The sequence below is a fragment of the Ischnura elegans genome, chromosome 4 (genome assembly GCF_921293095.1).
Source record: "Ischnura elegans chromosome 4, ioIscEleg1.1, whole genome shotgun sequence".
Taxonomy (NCBI): Eukaryota; Metazoa; Arthropoda; class Insecta; order Odonata; family Coenagrionidae; genus Ischnura; species Ischnura elegans.
In genome coordinates, this window is record NC_060249.1 from 113,574,460 (window position 1) to 113,600,794 (window position 26,335).

The 26,335-nt window shown below is 38.3% G+C and overlaps 2 protein-coding genes across 3 annotated transcripts in view; one reads left to right on the forward strand and one right to left on the reverse strand.

Annotated features, from left to right (window-relative positions):
• The window catches only part of LOC124157906, a 137,116-nt gene that overhangs the window by 35,258 nt on the left and 75,523 nt on the right, over nucleotides 1-26,335 (reverse strand). The gene's annotated exons all lie outside the window — the stretch shown is intronic.
• LOC124157902 (neuroglian) overlaps nucleotides 1-26,335 on the forward strand; it is a 254,597-nt gene that overhangs the window by 30,626 nt on the left and 197,636 nt on the right. For both annotated transcript variants that reach the window (XM_046532974.1, XM_046532975.1), the window contains exons 15-20: nucleotides 3,583-3,817; nucleotides 10,895-11,013; nucleotides 13,211-13,397; nucleotides 21,341-21,611; nucleotides 22,454-22,612; nucleotides 22,890-23,056. In XM_046532974.1, coding sequence (XP_046388930.1) covers nucleotides 3,583-3,817; nucleotides 10,895-11,013; nucleotides 13,211-13,397; nucleotides 21,341-21,611; nucleotides 22,454-22,612; nucleotides 22,890-23,056 — 1,138 coding nt within the window. The remainder of the gene's footprint in view (nucleotides 1-3,582; nucleotides 3,818-10,894; nucleotides 11,014-13,210; nucleotides 13,398-21,340; nucleotides 21,612-22,453; nucleotides 22,613-22,889; nucleotides 23,057-26,335) is intronic.

Sequence of the window (26,335 nt, forward strand, 5' to 3'; positions counted from 1 at the left end):
TATTTTTGTCTGCATATAGATTAGCTATTGTTGGTTTGGATTTAGAACAAGATTTGCTATTTTTTCTCAATGTAGAATTTTATTTTAAAAAATAGGCCCTGTGCCTTCATGCTATGGTTTTCTGGTGGAAAAAAGTGGTGTAAACATCTTACACCTTTTTTGTTATTTTTTTGTTTTTCTTCCCATTTTAAATAGTGGAACATCTAATTTACTATGTTGAAAGGACCCTCATTTCTTTAAATCACTAGGTTTGTGATTAGAAGGTATCCTTTGTGTTATTTGGGTTGAATGAGTTACTCATCAAGCAGTTTAATGATTATTCTATAAAATATCACCAATGTAACATGTCCAGTATTTTGAGTAAAAAAGGTGCAAGATTCGATCATATATGGTGGCAGTGTTCTTTATGCTATTGTAAACATTTTGTTGAGGGTTGATCTGTTGTTTTATTTTTTACCTTTTCCTCTGAGAATTGACCAATCCAGTAGCACAGCACTGATCTTCTTTTGTTAAATTAGCTACCCTGGGATTATTAACAACGGGTTTCACAACCAATATCTATGCTGTTAGCCTCCTTGTTAGGAGCATGAAGTTGTTGTAAATAATTCTCCAATTTCAACATTTCAAATGATCGATGGTTCATTCAGACCCACACACAAACAAAAACATTTCATTCAAAGTGTAGTCCACTTTTAAAATGAATAAAATTGAAATTTTCTACCTACTTTTCATTGCATGATGACATCATTTGATTTCTGATTCATTGAGGGAAAAATTGCTCACAAAAGTTTGAACTACAGTGAACCACACAAGGCCCATGTGTGAGGCCAAAAAATAGCTGAGGAGAGGTGACTCAATCAATGTGAGCTCATAAGGTCATCAACTTATGTGCACAAGGGTTAAGGCCATCAATTTTTTGTTTTTAGAGAAGTAAATGATTGATCGATGCATGGAAAAATACTGGTCTTCATTTTTTTTAATTGATCAATCCACAAATAAAAGAAAAATTTCTAATGAAGACATTATGGCATAGAAAAAAAGTAGTTTAGTACTGGCTGAAAATATTTTTTACTTGTTTTCCTGTCCCTGTTATTTCTCATATAATAATTGGGAATGCCCACCATTGGGGTATTCATTAAGGATGGGTTGTCTCCCATTTTTTTCATTTCTGATTCCAGTTCAATTAATCATCGTAATCACACCTAGGGAAATAATAAGTAATGGTCAGAGGGACTGAGCATCAATATCTTGCAAATACCTCAATGGTGAAGTTTAAAAACCGGCAGTGTTATGAAATTTGAGGACTATCAATAAACTTTGACAAATTAAGGGGATATTGCAAGGGGAATTGAGTGTAGAAAGAAACCAACTGTCGGTGAAATTCAGGTTCACTTTATAGGTTTGAAGAGCATTTGATTCTTTTAAAGTCATTCATAAGTACATGGATACTATGTAAAAAGATAACTTTATTACTGATATTTGTATGAATCCAAATTTTAGATTTCCAACTGGCAATGGATCTAACGGCTATGACCAAGAACATTCTACTGGAAAAATGTAATAGTGAGAGAAACTCTTATTTTCAAATATTTCATTCAGTGGAGATAGTGTTTTACCTGGGGGATATATTCTCTGTCCAAAGTATATTATTACATATATATATTCTCTGAGGATAGTTGAATAGAAATTAATTTGTTGTTGTAATGAGTATTTGAACATTTTTGTAGAATGAAAAAGATAGTAAAAAATCTTAAACATTTGGATAAATTTCATGTCATGTAATAATATTTTGCATTATCTCAAAGATCTGGAGACACTGTGGAGTAATCATGTCATGAGACATTCATAGCCCTGCCCCTAAAATCCCTCATGTACATTATCAGTGTCAGCGCTCATATTCTACTTAAATTAGCTTCCTTTGTGGACTCTGTGCCTCTGTTGTGATTGTTAAACTTATCTCACTCCTGAAATTGATGCATTTGGTTCGTCCTGCCTTGTCACACGCATTTTGAAACCGTGTAAAGTGTCTTGATGCTACTCTTGCAACTGCTCTTGATTATAAAAGTTCCTTTTGGGATTATAAGTGGTTCAAAACATACTTTACGCATGAAAGTGGTGGTGAGTCACATCAGATATTTCTCACAACCAGATACAGTGCAACCTCGATATAACGACACCTCACGGTGCACTAATAAACACTCACTATAGCGAATTGTCGCTTTACCGGAGGTGGAGCAAATAATAGCCAATATACCTGTTGCGAACAGATAAACAGGAACAGGAGTGGTGCGGCGACAGATAAACATCTATCCGATAAACGTAAGCATAAATCCAGACGAAAGGCGATATTTTTTTGCATCACTAAATTTCCTTACTCAAATAACGACTAACTATTCAAACAATTTATAAGCGCCGCACTGAATAAAAATCATGCAAAGCATTGTTTCGTCAATCATTATATTTATCGAACGACAGTTTACCACATAAATTTGAGACTGAGCACTCCATTAACTTCATTTCTAACAGATCGCTAGCAATTACAGAGGTTAAGGAGTCTTGATGAAAGTCTTCCGGCGATGAAACCCTCGCTATGGCGAGAGCCAACACCGAAAGGGTCTCGTAAAAATGAATTTTTTAACATGCATGTTATAGGGTCAATTGACGGTGCATCGGCTATCTCTCGTAATAGCGGGGGTGTCGCTATAGCCCGTACTCGCTTTAACGAGGTTCCACTGTATCAAATTTTTTGTCAGTTTATGTAGAAGTGTCTGTAACTTCATTGGGTTAAAAATTTGGGTGTCCCGAGACCTTGACATGTTTACTTAGAGATATGGCTGAGTGAGCATTGGTTAGAGGAGAGAAACCTCACTTGTGGAAGAGGGCTGTGTTACTATTCCCTTGGTCAAAGGTGTAGTGACCTGGTTGTGGCTGAATTATTTACTTGGGGCGGTGGAACTGTTTGGCAGCACTGTATCTGCTACCTTACTATGAGAGATATACTAATCAAGAAGTGGAAATGTCACGCATGGTCTCTTAATGCCAATACAATGTCTTGAAACTTTTATGTTACAAAATGGGAGAAATTTTGCCAGCTATCACTTTGATAAGCAGTTTTGGTAGTGAATGATTAAGAGAAGTGGGAAACCAGCATCAAGTTTCTTTGCTCTGGTTTAAAATGTTATCTTGCACTTATTTATAACAGATCGAGTAGCTCTTCCATTCCCGCGGACCATTGTTGAATTACTGTATTTCGTTAAATAGAAGTGTAAATATTCCTGGGGACTGGATATATACATCTTAAGTCAATGAAACAGAGGTTTTGCTGAAAGTGGGAGGGTGTTATTGATGGCTTTCCCTACATGCATGGTCAGGATCAGGAAAGTTGTTAGTTGGTGTCATTTCATAATTTAGAGGTTCATAACTTGGAGGTTAAACTGATAAAGTTGAATGTATGGAGACATATGTAATCATGACCTTATAGCTTATCATCATTATATGTAGTTATTTGTTGTAGATAATAAGTTATAATCATTAGTAAAGGATGGTTTTGATTTAATGCTAGTTTATCAATTTATTTCACAGCCAATGCCTGAAATAGAACACAATGCACCAAACTTCATGTATCGTGTATACTGGAAGAAGGATATCCCGGGTGAGGAATGGAATTCACGGGATATAAATAAGTGGGAGAATTCATCTCTTCTGATTTCAAATCAGCCCACTTACCAGCGATATCGAATCAAAGTTGTAGCCATCAATGAGCGGGGGGAGGCGAATGTTTCACCCAAGGAAGCTATTGGATACTCCGGAGAAGATGGTATGTGTGTGTGAACAAAAACCATTTGAATCTAAATGTGCAGTTGATATTTCTAAATAAGCTGCTCATCATATAGCTTCCATTGATTCAATGGGGTTGGTTTCCTATTATATTTTTATTGCCTGAATCGAAATATTATTACTCCTGGAGTACGCATTTCACGCTTTTAGATTTTTAAATGATGATATCTGTTTTTTGCGATTAAATGAAAAGTGACATTTTTCAAGTGTGTGAAAACGGGACAGCTAAGTATGAATGCTGGGAAAGCCCATGTGACGTCATTCTGGTACCTGCCACTGCCATGTGAGGTGACCTTGGGGTGAGGATATGTGCGCTGCTGCGATGCAGGCTGCTAGTAGGTAGCAGAATACCCTGCTAACAGATAGCGCTTGGCTTAAATAAGGATTATTAATTTTTTATCAAACTAAAACTTAACAAAAAGGAAACTTTCTGACAATGGGCAGTTTTAATAGGTGATTATTTAGAGATGTTTCCCTGAGCTCTGTGCCTCATGTATGCATTGGTAATCTCAAACGATGTAAAACTGCTATCTACTCGTATAGAAACTAGGTCCCTGTGACGTAGAGTGGCATCGCATGGGTGCCAATCTGGCCGTTTTCAAATGTGGATAAAGTTGACCATTGCCATTCGTCTAAACTGCGATTTCTAAAACCAAATATTTTGTATATTAAGAATACATTAATGGTGGGTAACGAATGGCAATCAATGCCTTTCATTTTCTTTGATGAAGGAAACTACCCTATTTCGTCTTGTGCAACAAATCTTAGTATCCCAAGTTGTGGCTTGACCACAATCTTTTTGTGTCATCCTGCTTTTGGTACACTCGACATGGAAATGTATTTTTGCATATTTTATGCTATCATGCCATTGTATTCACTGTCTTATATTAAACCATTGCATTTTAATTTTACTTAATGAAATGTGTCATGTGTATTAATTGAAGAAATAATATACTGTCAAGTCAAGACTTAGTTTCTGGCTCTTGAAACAGTTGATGTTAGTTAGAACCAATACCATTATCATTGAGACTCTTCATTAGAAATTAATATTGTTGTAGTCCTATAGTTAGGGTAGGACCATAGCAAGTGATTTTTTGTGCTACGTGGTTCTTTCATTTCATCGCTGATATTATCTGGCATGAATAACTCTCAGGGTAACCATGCGATAAATAAATAAGACTGCAGGTTGGTTGCAAGCTCGTTTCAGATGCATTTCATTAGGGTAAGGCATCATTGGGGCAGATAAATGAAACCCAATTATATCCTATACAGTTAATTCACTATACAGTAGAACCTCACTTATGAAACTTTCAGCGGAAAACCAAAAAAAGTCTCATAAGTGAGGAAGTTTCATATGTGAGGTTTTTTGGTATTTAGCATGAAATCCTTTCCTATAGGGGCTGGTTTGTCTCCAGGATGCAATTACTCATTTGGAGGCAAGAAATTGAAGCCTAATGATCTTATTTTCTCAAAAGTAACACCCGAGATGATGTGTTACTTTAAGAGAAATATAATTTTACATTCCTGAACAACTTTACCGACGGTTGAACAACTAGCATTTCTGGTACTAAGCTGCAAGGCTATCACACTGGAGAGATTTCGGAATGATGACACTAAATGTTCACAGAGAAGCCAATTTTTTTAAAAAGTTGACTCATAAAAAGCGGTTTTCAGGAAATTCATTTTACCACCTATAGGCAAACCCCAGATTGGAGATTGAAGAAATGAAATACCTGAGGAAAGTCATCCAAATTAACCCCGTAATTATACCATTTTTCTGAACTGACGGCGGCTGACCTTTAGCGTGCTCGAAACCCACCCACTCTTCTAGCCAATCACAGAAGAGCGACAGGAGAAAGTGCAGAAGAGCCCGCAGTCTCTCTCCGAACTCCGAGCAGTGCACATCGCTCTCCAGCTAGCAGTGTTGCCAAGCCGAATCTTTGGAGATCGCACAGCACTCGTTCTGCCGGCCCCAAAAGTACCGTTATTCCCAAGGATGGCAACGCCGGTCGGCCGGATGGAGGGGAAAAGGGAAGGGGATGGAGGGGTGGAAGGGTAGGCGCTTCTCATTGGCTAGTTTCTATTTTCCACCCAGCCGCCGTCAGTTCGGAAAAATGGTATAGGGAGCAAAATTTCACTAATGCATCACGAAGGCTTCACACCCTATGGACCCGGGTTAATGGCAGAGGCAGAAAGTTTTCAGAGATGGCTCTATCCCTGCTTGAGAGTAATGTGGACGGAACTTCCAGTGCAACACACTGTCCGGCAGATGGGACATTAAGCCCTGGTTAAGCCTATCGTTACAACCTGGCTAATTCCAACACAGGGTTTCTATACTCCCTCTCTTACCTCATGGCGCAAATGACCCCAGCTGTCAGTTTTCTCCCTCTAAATACCATGCTATAGATAATATGGAGCACCTGGCAGTGGCGTAATTATGGTTGGGGGATGAGGGGATGGATTCCACTCCAAAGCCTCAGAGAAATTTTAAAAAAATTTAAACACAAGTCTAGCTTTGATAAACAGCAACTGCATCTACTTAAAGTTATTTTATGTGCCAAAATGATGTAGAACATATTTACAGGCATGCCATTTTTTTAAATTTTACGGGAATCCCTATTGCCTCCGAGGGGTGGGGGGTGAAGCCGCCCCCCCCCACCCCCCCCCCCGGTACTACCGTCACCCCCAAAGCATATTCCTAGTTACGCCACTGGTACCCCGGATATTCCGTGACTAAGTTCACTTTTCCGGTGCTTAGAAAACTTTTAAGTGAGCATTTGAAATAATCGCGCAACTGCTGTCAGTGATGAATGGACAAAAATAGATTAAGAGCCCGGAAAAATCTCCCCTCTCAATAATGTTTACGCACTAAAAAAGAATTTTCCCATGACATTTTAGTAATAATAGATTGAATCTACCGGGTATAGCTTCTCTGCCGGCATTCTTCCGCGAATTCAGCGCCGGGAACTTCGACTCACAAGCCGTGTGACTCATCTTCACGTAATATTTTGCTTCCCCATATCTGAAAACAACACCAGACTGATTTTGTACTTCGATATAATGCTTATAAGTCATTCCTGAGTCGAAAGGAACTGCCTTATCTCTCGCGTTTTGAATTTGACTTTAATGATTACGTTACTACTGACGACGCGAGTTATTCTCCGAGGGCTTTCGTACTAACTCTCGTTTCAGTTACAAAATAAACGCTTGCCACCAGGCAGTCAAGGTCAAACTATATTTCATTTAAACCCGCAGATACAAGTTGGGTCAGTTTTGATCTGCGCGCCGCGTAAGCAACTTTCCTCCGGCTCAATTCATCCCGCGGATGAGGGATTAGCCCGCGGAATGAGTCCACGCATGCTGTTTTCGCCATCGTGTTGAATCACCAACGGCTTACGTCCATACTACAAATTCGATAATCTTTTTTGGATGACCTTGGAAGCCAAAATTTTGATACGCGAGGATTTTTAACGGCTCATTTGGGTGTTATTTCGCTGGGCGACGGGAAGCATAACCTTGGAAAATTCTACACAATCTTCCGTTAGAGATAGATATTCCGGATTAACGATCATCTACTGCAGTTAAAATTAATATCTAATAAACAGCATCGCTCATAATTAAAACTTATTATTCTTCATTGACATATCTATGTAATGAGCGCATACTACCCCCGCTCCTGTGACTAAAATCGGCGCACCTACCGCAATCTTCTCGTAGATCAGTTCTCTGACAAGTCGTACAAGTGAGGTATTTTATCACATTGGACTGGAAAAATACGTTTCATAACCGAGGTCGTCGTATAGGTGAAGAGTTTCATTACTGAGGTTGGAAATACATGGGTTCATATGGGGTTATTCACCGGACCAAAAAAAATCGGCGTATAAGTGAGGTCATCGTATAACTGAGGGTCGTATAACCGAGGTTCTACTGTATGTCTAATTTTCTTGACTAGTGAGAGCAGCAAAATTAGATGCTAAAGAATTATGTGGCACATGAGTGTCCAACACGTAGTGCTGCTGTTTCTCAGTGAATCACATGAGGTTCCTGCAGCAATCATCCATGTTTTAAGAGGATTTTGAGTGAAAGTTTGGACTCATTCTCAAAATTTTGCATAGAATCCTTACTTTGGAATCCCATAGAATTATATCAGTGACATTGAAAAGTTAGTGTTAAGTTAAACACCATAGCTAACAGGGCGAAGGAAGTGATCCCCCTATCCCAAATGATCATTTGGAAGACCTCACAAGCGATTAGCTTTGCGCTCAACCATCTGTTCTATTCTGAGAGATGAAGGATATGCTGTGTAGTTGTCTGCTCCTGTGGATTCAGGATTTTTTCACTTGCTCTAACAACAATGGGTGCATTCAAGATGAGTAAGTGTTCCCCTTCACTGTTACTGCTCCATTGACCTTCTTTTTGAGCACTTAGTCATTTCTCGGAATACTGTTATGGACTATCATTCATTGATAATTGGCCAAAGTTCAGATAGTCATGCTAGGTTACCTATGGTCTGTTGCGAAACGTTTCAACACTTCTACTGTAGCACTCAATCAACTGTTTCCAGACAGGTAGGCTGACAGTATGTTTCATGATAGTCAGCTTCTGTGTGAATCACTGTTATTGACACTATTTACTTTAAAAAAAGCATATATGGTCATGATGATTGATAATTGTCTGAAAATTAAGTATTTTTGGAAGCAGCTTTATTATTTTTTAACAAAAGTTTGCACTTTAATTCGTTTTTTGATCAATTATTGATGTCAGTGTAGTCTTAATAAATACTGCTGATTTTCCCATTGCTGAATGCATCACTGGCACCATATTTCAGCCATCCTGTGGCCAAGAACAAACGTAATGCCGCCTTTGACTTTTAGTGGACAAACAGTGGTAAACACAGAAAGCAATGGAAGAAGTCATGGGAAAGGGAACCACTGAATGACTGTGTTATTGAGAAAAAAAATTGTGTGAGCAATCAATTTTTTGGTCCCTGTAAAACTATTGCTAGAGTTATCATTCTCTGAGGGACAGAATTGATAACCATGTGATTCAGGGTGTAATGGACATGGTTCTCAATTAAATATATATATATATACAGTGGAACCCCGATTTATCGTTCCCGCATTCATCGTTCGCCGCTCCTGGTCCCATATTAAGTTCCATAAAGACAATGTAATTTTTTCCCGCATCTATCGTTCCCCGAAGTATCGTTTTCCCGCATTTATCGTTTGAAGATCGCGGTCCCGTCGAATAATTTTCCCGCATTCATCGTTTGATAAAAATGAGACGAAGTGTTTACAACGTTTTATTTATGGCTAATCATAACAGACACAGTTTGAATCTTCCCCAGGAGATTGAAATGCGATAGGGAGAAGCAGAGTGCCGTGGGATAGTTACATAAGCGCATTTCCCAAGATCCGGTATCCCCCCCGGTTGAAGCTTTCTTCTTCTCCGAAAAAAAAAGGTCCCAGCTCGAGCAGGGATCGTATTACGACGACCTTAGCTTCGAAAGAAAATATCAAGTTACTCGAGAACAAAAGAAACCTTTTTCACGCCTCCCCCTCTCTCGACCTCTAACTTTTTTTTAGCCGACTCGCTTCAAAGGTGGAGGTCAACTGCTGCATGAATCACCTATTAGCCCAAAAGGTATCTAAAAATGAATTTCGGCAATTGGTATTATACTTTTATTATATTGAGATATTAGTGATGTGCACGTAATTCAGTAAAGATTGATACCAAACACGACGTATTTCTAACGTTATTTAAGCATTTTAAGCAAGGAAATAGTTGGAATAATACGATGGTGATTTCTGGCGAATACCGATATCCTCGCAGCTGATAGTGAGCTTCACGGCAGTTGATGAGATTTTTTTCGAAAACAATTACGAGTCTGGTTACAACTTACGAGTTATGCTACAAGTTTCACTTGTCTGAGTTGCTAACGAAGCGATGTCTTCTCAGGATATTTTGTTTCTCTCGGCTAGCAATCTGAATTCATCTGCTCATCTAGAGCTACGCTACTTATTGTTGGAAATGAGTGGGTAAGTTGCCTTCTCTATAGGATATAAAATTTAATTGCGCAGTCATATGGTCATGCTTCACCCTCTGCAGTAAGCTCTGCCTACGCCGTACGCGATAGCAGTAGTGCCGAACTTCACCTCGTTCGAGTGGTTCCGTACTTTCCGGGGTGGGTTGACTTAAAACTAGCGAGTGTTTTCCGTGTGGGTTCAATGGAGTCCGGTTTCATTTTTATTAGTTTTATTCTTATTCGTCTTCGGACCATAGCCCTTCCGAAGACACAAGTGAGAACTTTAAAAGATGGACTCAAAATAATTGATGATGAAGAAAAGAATCCGGGCTAGAATGCGTGAATATTGCAGAACGCCTCGGTATGTCCGGTAGCACATCACGGCAGGGGTGGGGGGTAGAGCGAGATCCCAGGTGAAAACAAGACGTGGGATGAAGCCGAGGATCAGGTGGGTGTGCCGCTGACGATTAAGGCCACATTGCCTCAATCATATTAAAAATTTCATTGCTAGAAAGGAACATTTCCAATAATAAACTATTTTTGGCCTTCTTGATCCATCTCATAACCAATCACTGCGACGGCGAAATCAGTTGTTTGAGGCATAACACACACATTTCTCGCGTAAATACGTGTACTTGAAATGGCATTTGATGGATAAGAATTTTTACAGTGAAATAGCAGTGAAAATTCCGAGTGGAGTTCAAAAATTTTTTAGCAAGGCGGCTTGTTCCCTTAGGATATTAGAAAGAGAGATAAGTCGAATCAACAGTATGACCTAAGTGTTTCGATAAAGTAATAATATTCCTGTAATCAGATGAAATCTCGTTTGAATCCATTAATGGATGTCAATTCGCAAAAATCCAGCGGATCCTGGGACATAGGCAACCTGGACAACCATTCCCGCATTTATCATTTTCCCGCATTCATCGTTCTTTTCATCCATCCCCCTGAAAAATGACAGATCGAGGTTCCACTGTTTATATATGTGTGTGTTTCTGTGTTCTTGTGCTAATTTTTATATTTATATTCCAGTTCCAACTCAAGCTCCTAAGAATTTCACACTTGTTCAAGTAACCGGTGCCACCAGTGGTCTTTTAAGCTGGGCAGCAGTAAGTCCAGAGTCTGTTCGAGGCAACTTCAAAGGATATAAGGTTTGTATTTGGAGGAAATAACTGTCGACTAAGTTAGATATTCATGAAGAAATGTAATTATATTTGGAAATTGCACAAAAAGTGTTTGCATTAGAACAGAATACAGTAAAACTTGATTTTACGCAGTTTGAGGGACCAAAATATGAGCACTGTGTCAAATTAAAGTACGTTAAATCAATTGTTGGTATTGAGGAGTTGAATACCTGGAAATTTCAATATTGAATAGCATTTGCACAGAAAAGTTGTCACTTGTTACCCCTTATGACATAGAAAAAAATGTTGATATCAGATCACTCGCACCTCTTGATTAAATTCCAAGAGAGTCTTAAAATTATGAATTTTTTCGCTATTGAAATAATTCCTGTTGATTGTATTGTGTTCAAAAGGATGTTGTGGGCATTCTCAGTGGCTATTTATCTAAAATAAATAACTCCCCTTCTTTCATTTTTATTGGTGAATGGGGTTGAAATTTTTGAAAAGCCTTTTAAAAAAAATCGCTTCTTTTGATAATTTCTCTTTATGAATTAATAGCAATGGTGTTGCCTTCAAAAGCTGTGTGTGCCATATCTTATGATCCTTCGTCTTAAAAAAAGTGAATATTTATATGCTAGTGAATATTTATCTTTATCCTCCCTTATTATGGAGGAGAGCTATTGCTGATCGCATCTAAAAATTGTAAAACAATTACCGTATAAGCGCGTGTAAGAGGCGCACCTTTTTTCCCAGACATTGCAGCCGAAAATGGGGGTGCGCCTCTTACACAAACTTCTTATCTTCTCCCCTCCCCTTCACCGGTCGCAAGTCCAAGGGGAACTGAGTGGCCTTGGTTTTCAGCGTGAGTCAGTCATCTGAAACCCTGGGTCAAAATCAAGCGGCAGGCAGGGGAGTTTCTCCCATTGTGACGTATTTTTAAAATGCTCCTGTTTGAATTTCTTGCAAGCATCGCGCCGTCACGTCGGTACACCAGAAGTGAACGTTGAAAAGATCGCGCGGGGTGATTCGCTCCGGAGCGCGCGCTAAATTCACTGCCACGAGTGGGCATCCTGCGGCATTTATACTGCATACAGTAATCGCTTATCAAACGTATAGAAACGCGTAGTTTTGAAGGACATACCTGGTTAATAGTCAACATTGTCTTGCCGAGCTATTTCCATTACGCTGAGCACCTGATATTTCAAAATTCATCTTCAGACGCTAATATGATGATTTTTGCAACTGAAAATTATATTGGTGTCAAAACCTGCGGTTAAAAAATTCGAACGAGTGTGTTCATTGTTGGACTAAATGGTGGATAGAAGAAATCGGAAATGCTTATAAGTGAAGAGCGCTGAAGGATAGGTCGAGGGGAAGGAGCGCGCTTCCTCCCCTCCATATTTCAAGCTACGAGGCTATGAGCGAAGGAGCAAGGGAAGAACACGTCTGCTCTTGCATGTGACGTCGTTGCCTTTCGTCGGGTCCTTAAATCTACGCCGTGGTTATTATCCTACGGCGCTGAGATTGCCCCGATTGTTGTCCAATCTCTTGGGAAGGTTCATGCTATGTGCCTGTCGTGTTTTGCCTTAAAATTTTTCACGGATGCTATTCTATTGCAGTACTCCTGCGAGAGCTTTTAAACAAAATTGTTCGTGAGTAGGACAAGCAACATAGAGCGATGGCGTATGCGAAGAGAGGATCGTAACTCTTTCTACTCCCTCTTATGCCGCTATTACCGCCGCAGTTATCAAAATTTCCTCTTTCAAATAGTACTGAAAGAGGAAATTTCGATAACTGTCGAAATTCCGGGCATACGCCTGCCACACCGCACGGTAGGATAAAAATTGTCGCAAAATTTTTTTTTTTATAATTTCGATGCTCAAAATAGGGGTGCGCCTCTTACACAAGCATATACGGTACTTCACATAGGAATTTCTCTCCAAGAGTTATCAGTGATTGAATTGAAAATAAAATCTTTATGTCACCTCTTTGAAAGGCCCTTTGTCTACAAGACATAATTTATTAATAAAAAAAAGATATACCTAATTTTCATTTCCCCTTCTTTCGTTGGGTAGAGGAGGTATGTTTATATCATCATATTTTCTTTTCTTTCAGTTGTCTGTGTGTTTTTATTAACCATACTTGGCCATGCATTCATTATTGAGCTTTGAATGCGTGTATCATTTGTGATAAACTGGTCATAATGGTGATAATCTCTCCACAGATCCATACCTGGACAGACAGGGAAGGAGAGTCCAACCCCAGGGAGATAAAAATTAAAGGAGATTCCTTGCGTGCTGTTGTGAATAAGTTCATCCCTAACACCAAAAACCATGCCAGAATACTTGTCTACAATGGTCGCTACAATGGTCCTCCCAGTGATATGCTGAGCTTTGATACTCCGGAAGGAGGTAAAATTTAAAAAATGCCATGGTCTAATTTCATTTTCATATTGACAATGGTGATATAAATTGAGGTCTTTTTGATGGTGAATTTAGGTGTCCTGATGCTGGTGAGCTCATTAAAAATTTGCATTTCTTCAGAATCAAATGCTTTGAAAATCTACGCAATAAGTCTTCGTGTACCATATGTCTCCATCCACAGTCCCCATAATTGTTCTCTTAATTTCCTCGGGAAATGTAATTTAAATGGCTGTTTTAGGGTATTATTGGCAATGGAAACCTGAACGCATGCTAGGATGAGACCATATGGTCCATCCAGTTGACAAAAATAGGATTGTTTTGCATGTGACATCACCAGGTGTCCTATCTCGTTAGAGCTTTGGATGCACACGTTTGAAATGTAAACTGCAAGGGTGCAGTTACAAAGGAACTGCAAAAATAATTTGAAACTGAACTGATTTTTGCATGTACATGCATGGGCATATGTGATCCATTTTACTTAGTTGGATTAATATTTATCTTCAAATTGAAAGAGCGAAAACTGCCCCCCCCTCTAGAAGCAAAAAATTTAGTTCATAACTAAAGTTATGAACAAATTTTCTTCTGAAGAAAACTTATATTAGTATAAGAAATGGAACTAAAATAAAATCATTGTTTTTTCCAGCAAATACTTATATAAACTAATGAATTGTTGTCATAACTTCCTTAAAATGTTGGTTTCATTAACCTTTTCTATGCAAAAAAGTTAACAACGACCTTACCCAGACGGCACAGGAAGTTTTCGTACCTAAATACGAGGGTGGACAATCAAGATACAAAAATCGCGCTTAGGAAGTTACTTAGAAGGTTTTGTTTCTTTATTTCCTTTAATGACGAATAAAGATGCAAGAGGACTGGCAAATTCATATGCATCGATAAAATTGTATCTCATCGATAAAACTGTATTCGGTCTGGGACTATTTTCTTACGCGGGTGGTGCCATCTGGTGCCATCGTGCCATATCCTCCTAGAAAGATCACATGTCTTCACAAGCTAGCACAAGGCGTTGGAGATCGCGTCGTTTACGTAACGTCTTACCACATTTCAGGGATTTTTGTGGTTAAGTTTGTGAAAAATAGAGTGTCTGGTAATAGTGAAGTTTCCCTTATTCTTTATTTTCATTCACTGGGCTTCAGAAACGTGTTTGTGAGATATTTTTGTTAAAAATGCCTTTCGTGTGTTTATTGTCGGGATGACGTAATGGAAACTCCGGGACATGGTTCAAGGTTTTAGCTTTCCAAAAGATCCTGAGTTGAAGAAGAAGTGCATTTGGGCGATAAGAAGAAAACATTTCACCCCTACGAAAAGCTGTGAGGTATGTACTCTTTCTCGCTGTAATTATTTGGATGTAATTTTAAGTTAGAAGTGGCTTCGGGATGTTGATGCATCAACATCCCGAATTATTCAGTACTGAAGTACTATAGTACTATTCAGTACTAAAAATGGTGATTCAAAATATTGTAGCAGCAATTCTTTTGAAAATTCTTGCATTTTAGTTGTCTTTTTTGTATTAATTCATTCGGTAAACGTGTGGTTAAAGGAGAAACTATAGGAATAAGCTGCCAAGTTTATAGGTTCGAATATTGCTTCTTAGCTTGCCCTATGGTGTATTACACGTCGGATTTCATCATTTCAAATTATCTTATGCTATAGTTTAAAACAATAAAAATATCAGGCATAAAAATATTTACTATATTTACGAGCCTAGTAATTTGATTTCTCATGCAGAAATACCAAAAATTGGAAATGATTTGACCTAATAAGTTACATGGTATTTTATTATTTATTAATTTTAGGTGTCTGAGCTTCACATCGCACCTTGTGATATCAGAAAATAATCTGTGGCCTTGGACGAGAAGACGAGGAGAAAATTCTTGCTGAATTGGAGGTGCCCAGATTGGAGGAAGGTACCATTGCTTCACTGTTACCTGTCGCCAAGAAGACAGACATTGTGGCAGAAGTGACATATTTGTGGATGTGGATTTGATTTGTGCAAGTTGGTGCAGTGATAGTGGACGTTCATCGGAGAAAGTATTGACGATAGTTTGTATGTATCGACCAGTCCTCTTTTAAATAATTTTCTATTCGAAAGAGAATAAGAGTAATTGTTTCGCTAAATTAGATGTGGGATAGAAGAGAAAATTGGAAATATTATTGTGGTTGACAATAGAAAATACATAATATATGTATTGTATTTCTGTGGGTTTTTTCTTTCCTGCCTCTTTAAAATTTCTTGCGGTGGTGACTTCATGCAAAGTAAGTATAAAATCGGAGGTGTGATCTAAGAGATAACATGTTTTATTTTACAAGTGTTTATGCTGGTGATTTGGCAGGACTTTCATATTTTTAATAGGGTGATACATTTACTGCAGTGACCTAGGGACTTTTACTCATCCCAAATAATTTTTCAAATACTTTAGCGCCTAATATGGGTAAGTTTTAGTAGCTGAGACTGAACTATACGTTAATTTTTGCTTGCATTTTGATGAATTCGATCATACTAATAGCAGATGTGTCAGCAATCCTGTTTCATCGGCAATTTTTATTTAAAAATTTTATTTCGTCAGGCTTTAGGGTAAGCTTTTTAATGCTCGTGGGCTATGTGATGTCTTATTTAGTGTCAAAATTAATAAGAATTTACTCTCATTAACATCTCAAGGTTTCCAAGTAAGTACGAGCCACTTAACAATGCTGGATGCTGGGGGTGCGTGAATTAGCCATGAGAATCTCATTTTTCGCAGAGTTATTTAAGTGGCCGAGTAAGATTTGTAAGTTCTCAATGGGTAAATAATACTATATCATGAATTCTAATTACCATGAAAAACTCACAACCGACAAAACTTTGTCGGTCGTGAGTCTTTCATGGTAATTAGAATTCATGATATGGTGTTATTTACCTATTGAGAACTTACAATTCATAATGATTCGTATCAAGGTTCTCGCTACGGTCGGTAGCTATCGATTGTGTTGCGTTCGATACATTTTTCGATCGTGCGAGTTACGATATATCTAATGTCGACCTTATCGATTGAGATTAGCCTGAGTGCCGTGTTCCTGCGCGCTTCGTATCCAATCGTACGTGCTTAGTAGCGGACATTCACATGCTGCGTACGCGCTTCGTCGACAGGCCGCGAATGGAAATTATCCATTGACGAAAAGCGACGAAGCGGCATAGTATCCCCTTAGTCAATGGGTACTATGTACATACGAATTAGATACGGAGGGTTCTGTGCCGTCTGGGTAGCTAGGTTTGCCCTTCCCTAGTTTTGATTCATAGTACCCCCATGTGTACAAGGTGAACAAATAAACTTTGATTCATTTTTTATTATTGAATTATTATGCACCTAGTAATTGTAAAAAATGATAAAACTCTTGATTTGTCATTTCTTTGGAGGACTGATTTCCAGTATAATTACAGGGTTCCCACTCAACCGTGAAAACCTTAAAACCGTGAATTAGCCGTGAATTTCCTCTACCGTGAAAAAACCGGGAAATAGCCGTGAATTTCGTCTTAAAACCTTAAAAATCTCTCAATCTTGATAATAATACCTTAGCAGAAATTTTCATCTTCGTTCGTAGCTAGCGCACTTCTATTCATTGTGGCGAGCATCGTCGCATGCGGTCGCATGGGTCAGAAAAGCGTGGGAACGAATGTTGCCTGAAGAAAAAAACATCTTTCCCCAGCGCAGGCCTTTTCTCTCCCCCTCCTGAAATATGACACCACTTCTCATCAGCTTGTTTACTTTCCTCAAATGGCTTGGTTTCCCCTCCCTCGGTCACTGCTTAGTCCCCCTTCAACCCAATTAGCCTTCCCACTGGCTGCAGCGACCACTTTCGAAACTAAATCTAGATGGCCATTGTGTCGAAAAATTTGAACGTTTATTCAACACCCTCAATCCTATGACTGGAAGACCGCTAGCCTTGACAACCTGCCATGCGCTGTGGACACTACGCTCCCTGCGTTTGAACCGGGTGACAGAGAGCTTTCGGCGTGACGTTACTAATAGGGTGGTTTCCTATTATTTTTTTATTGCCTTAATCGAAAGATTATTACTCCTGGAGTACGTTATTCACGCTTTTAGATTTTTAAATGATAATATCTATTTTTCGCGATTAAATGAAAAGTGAAAATTTTCAAGCGCGCGAAAACGCGACGCGTTAGTAGGAATGATGGGAAATCTCTCCGTACGTCGTATTTCTGGTTCCCCCTCCGCCCGGTGAGGTGACCTTGAGGCGAGGCTTAGCGCTGATACGTCGCAGGCTGCCAGCGGGTAGCCTAGTGCCCTGCCGCCTGGTAGCGCTTGGCTTAAATAAGGATTATTAATACCTTATCAAACGAGGAAAACTTTCCGACCTTAGCCAGTTTTAATAAGTGATTATTAAGACATGTTTCCCTGAGCTCTGCGCCTCATGCATGCATTGGTAACCTCAGACGACGTATAACTCCTATCTTCTCCTATAGAAACTAGGTCCCTGTGACGTCACGTGGAGTGGCATCGCATGGGCGCCAATCTGGCCCTTTTCAAATGAGGATAAAAATGGACCATTGCCATTCGTCTACACCGGCATTTATAAAACGAAATAATTTGTATATTATGAATACACTAATGGTGGGTAACGAATCGCAATTATTGCCTTTTGTTTTCTTTGATGAAGGAAACTACCCTATTCTCGCGCATTGCGGCCCTGAAAACGAGAGAAGATTTCCGCTTATGGCAACACAGCATTACACGATTGTCGCATGCGTCGACCTGGAACTTGCCAGTTTTACGTCGCAACCGGAAAGTTAGTGTGGAGTTATTTACTGTCGGTGGTGATCCAGTTCCTCCGCTTTCTGCTATCTAAGGTAATGCTGTTTGTTTGTGTCGTTAAAGCCTCAATGCCGTCGCGATATAAACTGCTACACAGTCTCACGAATACAAGGATCAAGAACTTTGCTATTTCCTTGATCCTTGTATTCGTGATATTATGGATTTCAACCAAGTTACGCCCTCTACGATTAATTGTGCTACATAGTCGTTCCATTTTTCCCAGAGCAACGGTAAGAAGGGAACATGATTTGCCTCTGATTAGAGAGATCGATTCAGTTTTGGTTTCAGAGTATTACAATAGCAGAGAAAAGAAGTCATTACACTGCCGCTTTCAAAAGAAAGTTATACGGTGGAACCTCGATCTATCGTTCCCGCATTGATCATTCGCCGTTTCTGGTCCCAAATAAAGTTCCTTATAGACAATTTAATTTTTTCCCGCATCTATCGTTCCCCGAAGTATCGTTTCTCGCATTGATCGTTTGAAGATTGCGGTTCCGACGCATAATTTTCCCGCATCCATCGTTTGACGAAAATGAGACGAAATAAATACAATGTGTCATTTATGGCTAATAACGACAAGCACGTAGTTGGAATCCTCTCCAAGAGATGGAACTACCATTGGGAGAAGCTCAGTGCCGTGGGAAAGTAACATTAGCGCATTTCCCAAGAACCTTTATCCCCCTCCATTCACCATTCGCCTCCCCCCTTCTGACGCTTTCCTCTTCTTCAAAATAAAAACAGGTCCCAGCTCGCGCAGGGATCTTATTACGAAGACCTTAGCTTCGAAAAAAATATCGAGTTACACGAGAACAATAGAAACGTGTTTCGCGCTCCCCCCTCTTCTCACCAACTGACCTTTTTCAGCCTAACTGCTTCGAAGTTCCCAGTTTATGGAGGTCAACTGCTGCATGAATCACCTATTAGCCCAAAAGGTATCTAACAATGATATTCAGTAATTGCTATTTTGCTTTTATTAGATTGAAATGTTAGTAATTTGCACGTTAAAAAAAAACGAGACCACACATGACGTATTTTAAGCAAGGAAATAGATGGAAAAATACGATGGTGATTTTTGGCGAAACGCGATATCCTCGTAGCTGAGCTTACGGCAGTTAATTCGGCATTTTGTTCCGAAAACATGATACCAGGTTGTTATCAGTTATCAATTTACGAGCTATACTACTACTAGTAGTCTCACTTGTCAGAGTTACTGACGAAGGGATATCTTCTCAGGATTTTTGTTTCTCCCTACTAACAATCCGAATTCATCTGATCATCTGGCGCTACGCTAATTAGAAAAGAATGGGCATCTTTAGGGTAAAAAATTTCATGGCGCAGTCCTATGGTCACGCTTCGCCCTCTGCAGTGTGCTCTGCGTACCCCCGTACGCGATAGCATCAGTTCCGAACTTCACCTCGTACGAGTGGTTCCCTACTTTCCGGGGTGGCTGGACTTCGAACCACCGAGTGTTTTCCATGTGAGTTTAATAGAGTCATTTTCACTAGTTTAATTTTAGTCGTCTTCCGACCATGGCCCCTCCGAAGAAACTATTGAGAACTTTAAGAGATGGACAGAAAATAATTGAACATGAAGAAAAGAATCCGGGCTAGATGCGCGTGAATATTGCAGAGCGCCTTGGGTTGTCCGCTAGCACATGACGGTAGGGGTGGGGGTAGAGTGAGCTACCTGGAGAAAACAAGTAGAGATATGAAGGCGAAGATCCAGGTGGGCGTGCCGCTGACGATTAACGCAACATTGTTCACGCTTTACACACTACCTCAATTGTATTAAAAATATATTCATTAGACAGGAACAATTCAAGTAATTGACTATTTTTGGCCTTCGTGATCCATCTCACAACCAGTCACTGCACCGGCGAATGCGGTTGTTTTAGGCACAACATGCACATTGCTCTCGTGAATACGTGTACTGGAAATGGTGTTTGATGGATAAGAATTTTTACATCTGACTGAAATCCATAATAGCAGTGTAAATACCGAGTGGAGAGCAAACATTCAGAATTTTGAAAGAGATATGGGTCGAATCAACAATATGACGTATGTGTCTTGATAAAGTACTACTATTCCTGTTATTATCTAAAATATTGTTTTGAAACCTTTAATGAATTTCTTAATTACTCGCCAAAATCCTGCGTTTCCTGGGACATAGGCAATCTAGCAAAAAAAAGCATTGATCGTTTTTCCGCATTCATTTTATAATCGTATCGTTATTAATAAAGAAAAATTGTCCCCTAGTGGAGTTCCAAAAAAGGAGGGTAGTCTTAGAATCGTGTTCGTCTTAGATTCGTGCTAATACGGTGTATGAAATTGTTTTTCGATTTATTATGTTCTATTAACAATTTTCATAAAATATTTTCCGCTGAATAAGAAAGAATCAATTTATTATATTCTATAAACAATTTAAATAAAATATTTTCCGTTAAATAAGAAATATTGGGGAGGGGGAAATTCGGTTACTGTGCAGTAATAACAACGTGCGCAAAAAACAATCTCTCAGCGAGGAATTAAAAAAGTACCTCGAGTGTCCGGACGGAAGAAGGTCCGAAGGGTATTCGGCGTCCGGGCAAGAGCGCGGTTGGGCTGGTCCTTTAGTCGGCCCTGAATTTTGCAAACGATAGATCACGTCATAACAGATATCACTTTTCATTGCGGCGTTAACATTCACGGCGTTTTTCGCGTACGTTAATTTTCTGTTGATATACGGCCAGTGATTTTCTTATTGTTGGCTTATTAACGGACCGTGAATTCAGCAAAATTGAGACCGTGAAAACCTTAAAAAAACCGTGAAAACGTGAAAAATAACCGTGAAAACCTGGAAAAAGCCGTGAATTTCATTGTTCAGGTAGAGTGGGAACCCTGAATTAGATGATACCTGCCAAGTAAATTAAGCTTTACACGATTGCCTCAATCATATTAAAAATGTATTTATTAGAAAGGAACATTTCAGGTTATCAACTATTTTTTGAAGTTGATGGTCATTATGCATAGCCTACAGGTTGTATGAATCAAATATTGGTCCAAGAAATTGTTAGATGAAAATTTATTTCTGTATTGCATAAAATGTGAATCTCTCTTTCCATAGTTCCTGGGACAGTTCAGTCATTTGAGGCTTTTCACATGGGCTCCTCTGCCCTTTACCTTGTTTGGAAGCGTCCTGAGCAGCCCAACGGTCATTTGACTGGTTACCGTATTTACTATCAAGTGGTGAAAGGCACCAAAGTAGGACCACTGATGGAGAGGAAGCCACACATCAGCGATCCAAAGCAGACGAGGGCTAAGTTGGCTGGTTTAGAAACCGGAGCTAAGTACGGGATTCACATCAGGGCGACCACCAGAGCTGGGGAAGGAAAAGAGTAAGTGTTGATAATCCTGGAATTTTGGTGAAAATTTTGACAATCTCGTTGCTTAATTTCTAGATCTATTTATAATTTCCCTTTGAAAGGAGAGACAAAAGAAACATATAAATAAAAGTGAACAAGATGACATGTTTCTTTGAAATCCTTTTATTCTGAGCAAGTAAATAATGGTCTTTAGAAATAATTCCATGTCATTTAAAATAATTATGTGAAATAATTTATTCAGTTGCAGAGCATAATGCATTAAAATATGTATGTATGTTCTAAGATGGAATTTTCATGGCTAATCCAGGTGTTTATTATGTAGCCTTTTTGACAAGCTTTAACTTACAACAAGAGCCATCTGTTGTTGTAATGGCAAGACTTAGTAAGCATCTGACTTTCATGGAATGAAAATTATTGTCTAATAATTTGCTCAGTATAAATTCTGTTTTGTGTGTTTTAATTTTTGAATTTGTTTAATTTATTATGAATTTGTTTAATTTATTATGAGCAAGGTTTTATTGATAATATAAAATATCAGTCTAATGGCATTTGTCATTAATGGAGAATGATTAATTTCTGTCAGTGAAATTATCTACAACACATGTTCATTGTACTCTATCATTGATTTAAATGGCAAATAGAGACATTTCACTTTATAAAATTTAAGAAACACTAAGGGTTAGAGTTCAGCAGTGTGTAATAACCTTTTCCCTAGTGTGTATCTTTGAGATAAATTTGGTAATTCAAAGTGTGATTATTGACAAAGCTCTTTTATTTATAAATGATTCTCAATGCGTATTTTTCATGTACTCTCTCGAATGCAATTTGATTATTTAAAAAAATGCATATTCCAGGTACTTCATTGAGATGAGGGGCTCTGTTGCATCCAAGCCTGACCCTCCTAAATTCAAGTGGCACAGACTTCCATCAGATAATGGACTGGCCGCCATCAAAGTTGTATGGCTTCCCAACATTGAGGGGAAACCAGGATCTCATTTCTATGTTAGATACAGGTAATTTGGATCTGTTAATGTCAATCATTGTGATTCTTGTGGGACTAATGGGTCACAAATCTATTTGATTGTAATATGTTCTAAAATAGATGTTCAAATTCCTGTCAATTTCATTCATCTATAATTCATTGCTTGATCGTGGGAATTATCAATTTCCAGGAAAGATTTTATGCTTTAATCTCAAGTAATATAAAATGCTCAAAATACTATTTGTTTTACGATGTGGATTCATCCTTCTAGAGGATGAAATTAACTGTATTTTTTTTTCTTTTCTAAGAATGAAGGGCGAAGCTAATTTCGAAAAGACCAATAATGAGATGGCAGAGGATTACATCATAGTGCGTGGACTGAGACCGGGAGAAGTGTATGAGTTTTTAGTGGTGGCTGTGGACGGGGATTACTCTTCAGAGAGTGAGGTAGAAGAAGTGGAGACATACAGCATAGGTATGTGGGGAGAGAATTGGCCCACTCCATTTTGTGCCATTGCCAAAATACTCTGGATGAGCATCTTTGTCTGTTGAGTCTTAACCTTGTATGCACCTATATGGTTGGTTTCAAAGCTAGGGATCTCAAAGTTATTGAAATGTTGCTTGTTGACCTATTACTACCACCGCAGACTTTTATAGTTGGCTGTAATCAAGACTACCTAACATAAAAATGAGTAAATTCAGTACGTGTTTGATATCTAAGTACTTAAGGTGAAATACATGGGAGCATATGTGATTTTCTGGCCTGAGATATCTTGTTGGTGAAATGCGTCTGCATATTCCTCTCATCCTTTATTTTTTGTGGGTTAATGTTGCACAAGGGGATTTGTTATGGATGGATGTGTAAATTGTTGATTCTTTTGAGATCCCGGGTGTAATTAGGGAGATGTGATAGAATTTTTCTTATTTATGCGCTAGTCTTAGAGTAAGATTTGCCCTGATGAATATCCTTACAGTCCCATATTTTGGTACTGCTCATTTTCTGGTGTTAAATGTTTCTTTAGGAATGTCAAAGTTAGTATTGGTCATTGATGTTTCTTCATGAAACTGATGGTACAGGCGGTCCTCGACTTTCGTACACTCAACTTTCGTACAATTCGCACTTTCGTACATTCAAAATTGACACCTTTTACTCGACTTTCGTACGCTAAATTCGGACTTTCGGACGTTGGTCTGTAATTTTTTTAAAATTCCCGCGATGTTTATTGCGCATCCCAACATTCAATTGTTTCAAATGTCAGTATCGGCAGTATATACGAACGTATATAATGAAGGGAATTGTTGGTAATTGACTCTAATCTAGGTGATTTATTTGGGAGAGAGACTGCCTGCTATAGGTTCCTTTATCAAGAGAAGAAGAAAGCCTTCATTGAAGATATTTTTCAAAAGAAGTTGACTAGACATCATCAAATAGCTTTCAATAAAACTAGTAAGACCTTTCTAATTGTGTTTTTTCGTTTGAGTGCTGTTTAATTCATGTAAACCTTCAGCAACGATATTGCACGAAATATCACCCGAATTCCGTTTGTCTTTTGTCTTTTTTGAATAACATGCGGAATATACGCGATCACGAATGTCACCTGCCAAATATCGAATTTTGGTGTAAAAATTAAAAGGTATCCAGAGTGCGGGTTCAACAAATACATTTTGTTATGCTTCTTGATATGTCCTTTTATTTATAGTGGACGTAATAAGTGGAATGTCAACTTAGACGCCAAGAGGAAGTTTCACTCGATAGCCAACGGAGTTCTTGTTTTTTAAACTTTTATTTGCGCTTTCTGCCTATTTTCGAAAGAAATTAGATGATTTGAGGAGTTTTATTAACATATTATTAAAATTAAGTCAATTGAAATGAATTCCGTGAAAAAAAAAGTTTTAGTACGTATATTCCGCTCTTTTGGAACGTAACCCCTAATTAGTATGGAAGTCAATGGTTCGACTTTCGTACATTCGACTTTCGTACAAGTTTTCGGGAACGCATTGTGTACGAAAGTCGGGGACCGCCTGTATTTAGAATTTTGTTGTCAATGGTGCGTTCATGCCGTAATTTATCATCATATGTATTCATATAAGCCACTGCTTCATCATTAGACTCCCATCAGTAATTGTAGTTTGAAATGGCTTAAAATTTTATTTTTGATATTTGTTTGCAGTAATGATTGGGTCTTAGTAATTCTTTTTTGCTTTCCCTCAGAGTAAGTGGGTGAATATGTTCAAATCTTAGGCTACCTCTGTCAAATGATTACAAATTTTCAGGAATCAGATGGAGAATAGATGGGAACATGCTAGAATGGTAGCATTAAAATATCTGGGGCATGTTCTAATGGAACAGAATTTTTTTTAAACCTATTATGTTACTTCAGTAAGCCTAATAAGCTGAAGTAGCTTCACTTTTGTGTAGTGTTTAAGATGGCCTAATTTATTTAGTTCTTTTCCTTTTCCTCATACTACTGGAAAGTTCGTCTTACAATCCTTAAGTTTGATCATTAAGAAGTGTAGGTATGGTTTTTTTGTTTGAATGAGGACATTATCAGATATCAACTAGCGATGGATATCTGAAGATGAGCCATGAGTTAATTTCTGTGAATTTATGTTTAAAACAAGAATTTTCTGATCGCAAATCAGAGAAAACATTTTCTTTTCCCTATTGGAAAAATTCAATGGGAAAAAATTCAATTGAAATGTTCCATTGAAAAGTGACAAATTTCAATGGGACAGTTCAATTGAAAAATTTTCAATGGAACCGTTCAAATGAAAATTTTTACAATTGAAAAAAAATTCCATTGAAATTTGTCACTTTTCAATGGAACAGTTCAATTGAAAAAATTACAAATACATTAATACATCCAATATGGTAAACTTATTATTAGGTAGAATATACTTAACATCTAAATTTCACGAATCCCGAATTCTGAATAAATAAAACATGTGAACAAAAATTAAAGTTGAAATATTTTTAGAAGCAGTGTCATGAAAACTTTAATTGGGCTTTTCCACATCTTACATCACTTCTCACAATCATGAATAGTTATCGAAAATCTGTATAGTTTTGCCATGATTATTAGAACAACAACTATACCATGAGAGCCACATCCTTTACCAGTTCAAACAACGTTGAATAGTTGTCGAAAAGAAGACGTTTTTCCGCGATTAGCGATAACAACTTCACCAACAAATATCCTACACGTCTTTATCTAAGAAAGCCTTCTTTAAAATACTGATAAATATACTTCTGGTTTGACATGAAGCCAACATAACTTGTTTTTCACAACAGAAACATGTCACTCATGTTTATACAAGAACACGGGAATTTCACTTCACACAAACAAACCTGCGTGATACACACTTTCCGACAATGCTAGTAGTTGTTTGTCGGCGACGTAACGCACGTACGCATAATTAAGTTATATAAATATGCTTACATTTTAAACACAAACGTTAGTATTACCAGTCAAAAAACTGAAGGCAAACGATATATTACTAAATGAACACACTACAGCACAACAATCACATCAAGACTTCCACTATATCACGGAAGAAACACACGAATGACCTAAAACAACGCTGTGGGGATCAAGCACAGGTTAAATAACAACGATACTGAATAGTCTTTTCTCCACAAGCAAAAAATTAACCACAACTGACAACAACCATGTGCACGTAAACATATGAATAACGGTATTTTTGATTTCAATTGAGTATTTGAGATTTCAATGGAGTATTTGAGATTTCAATA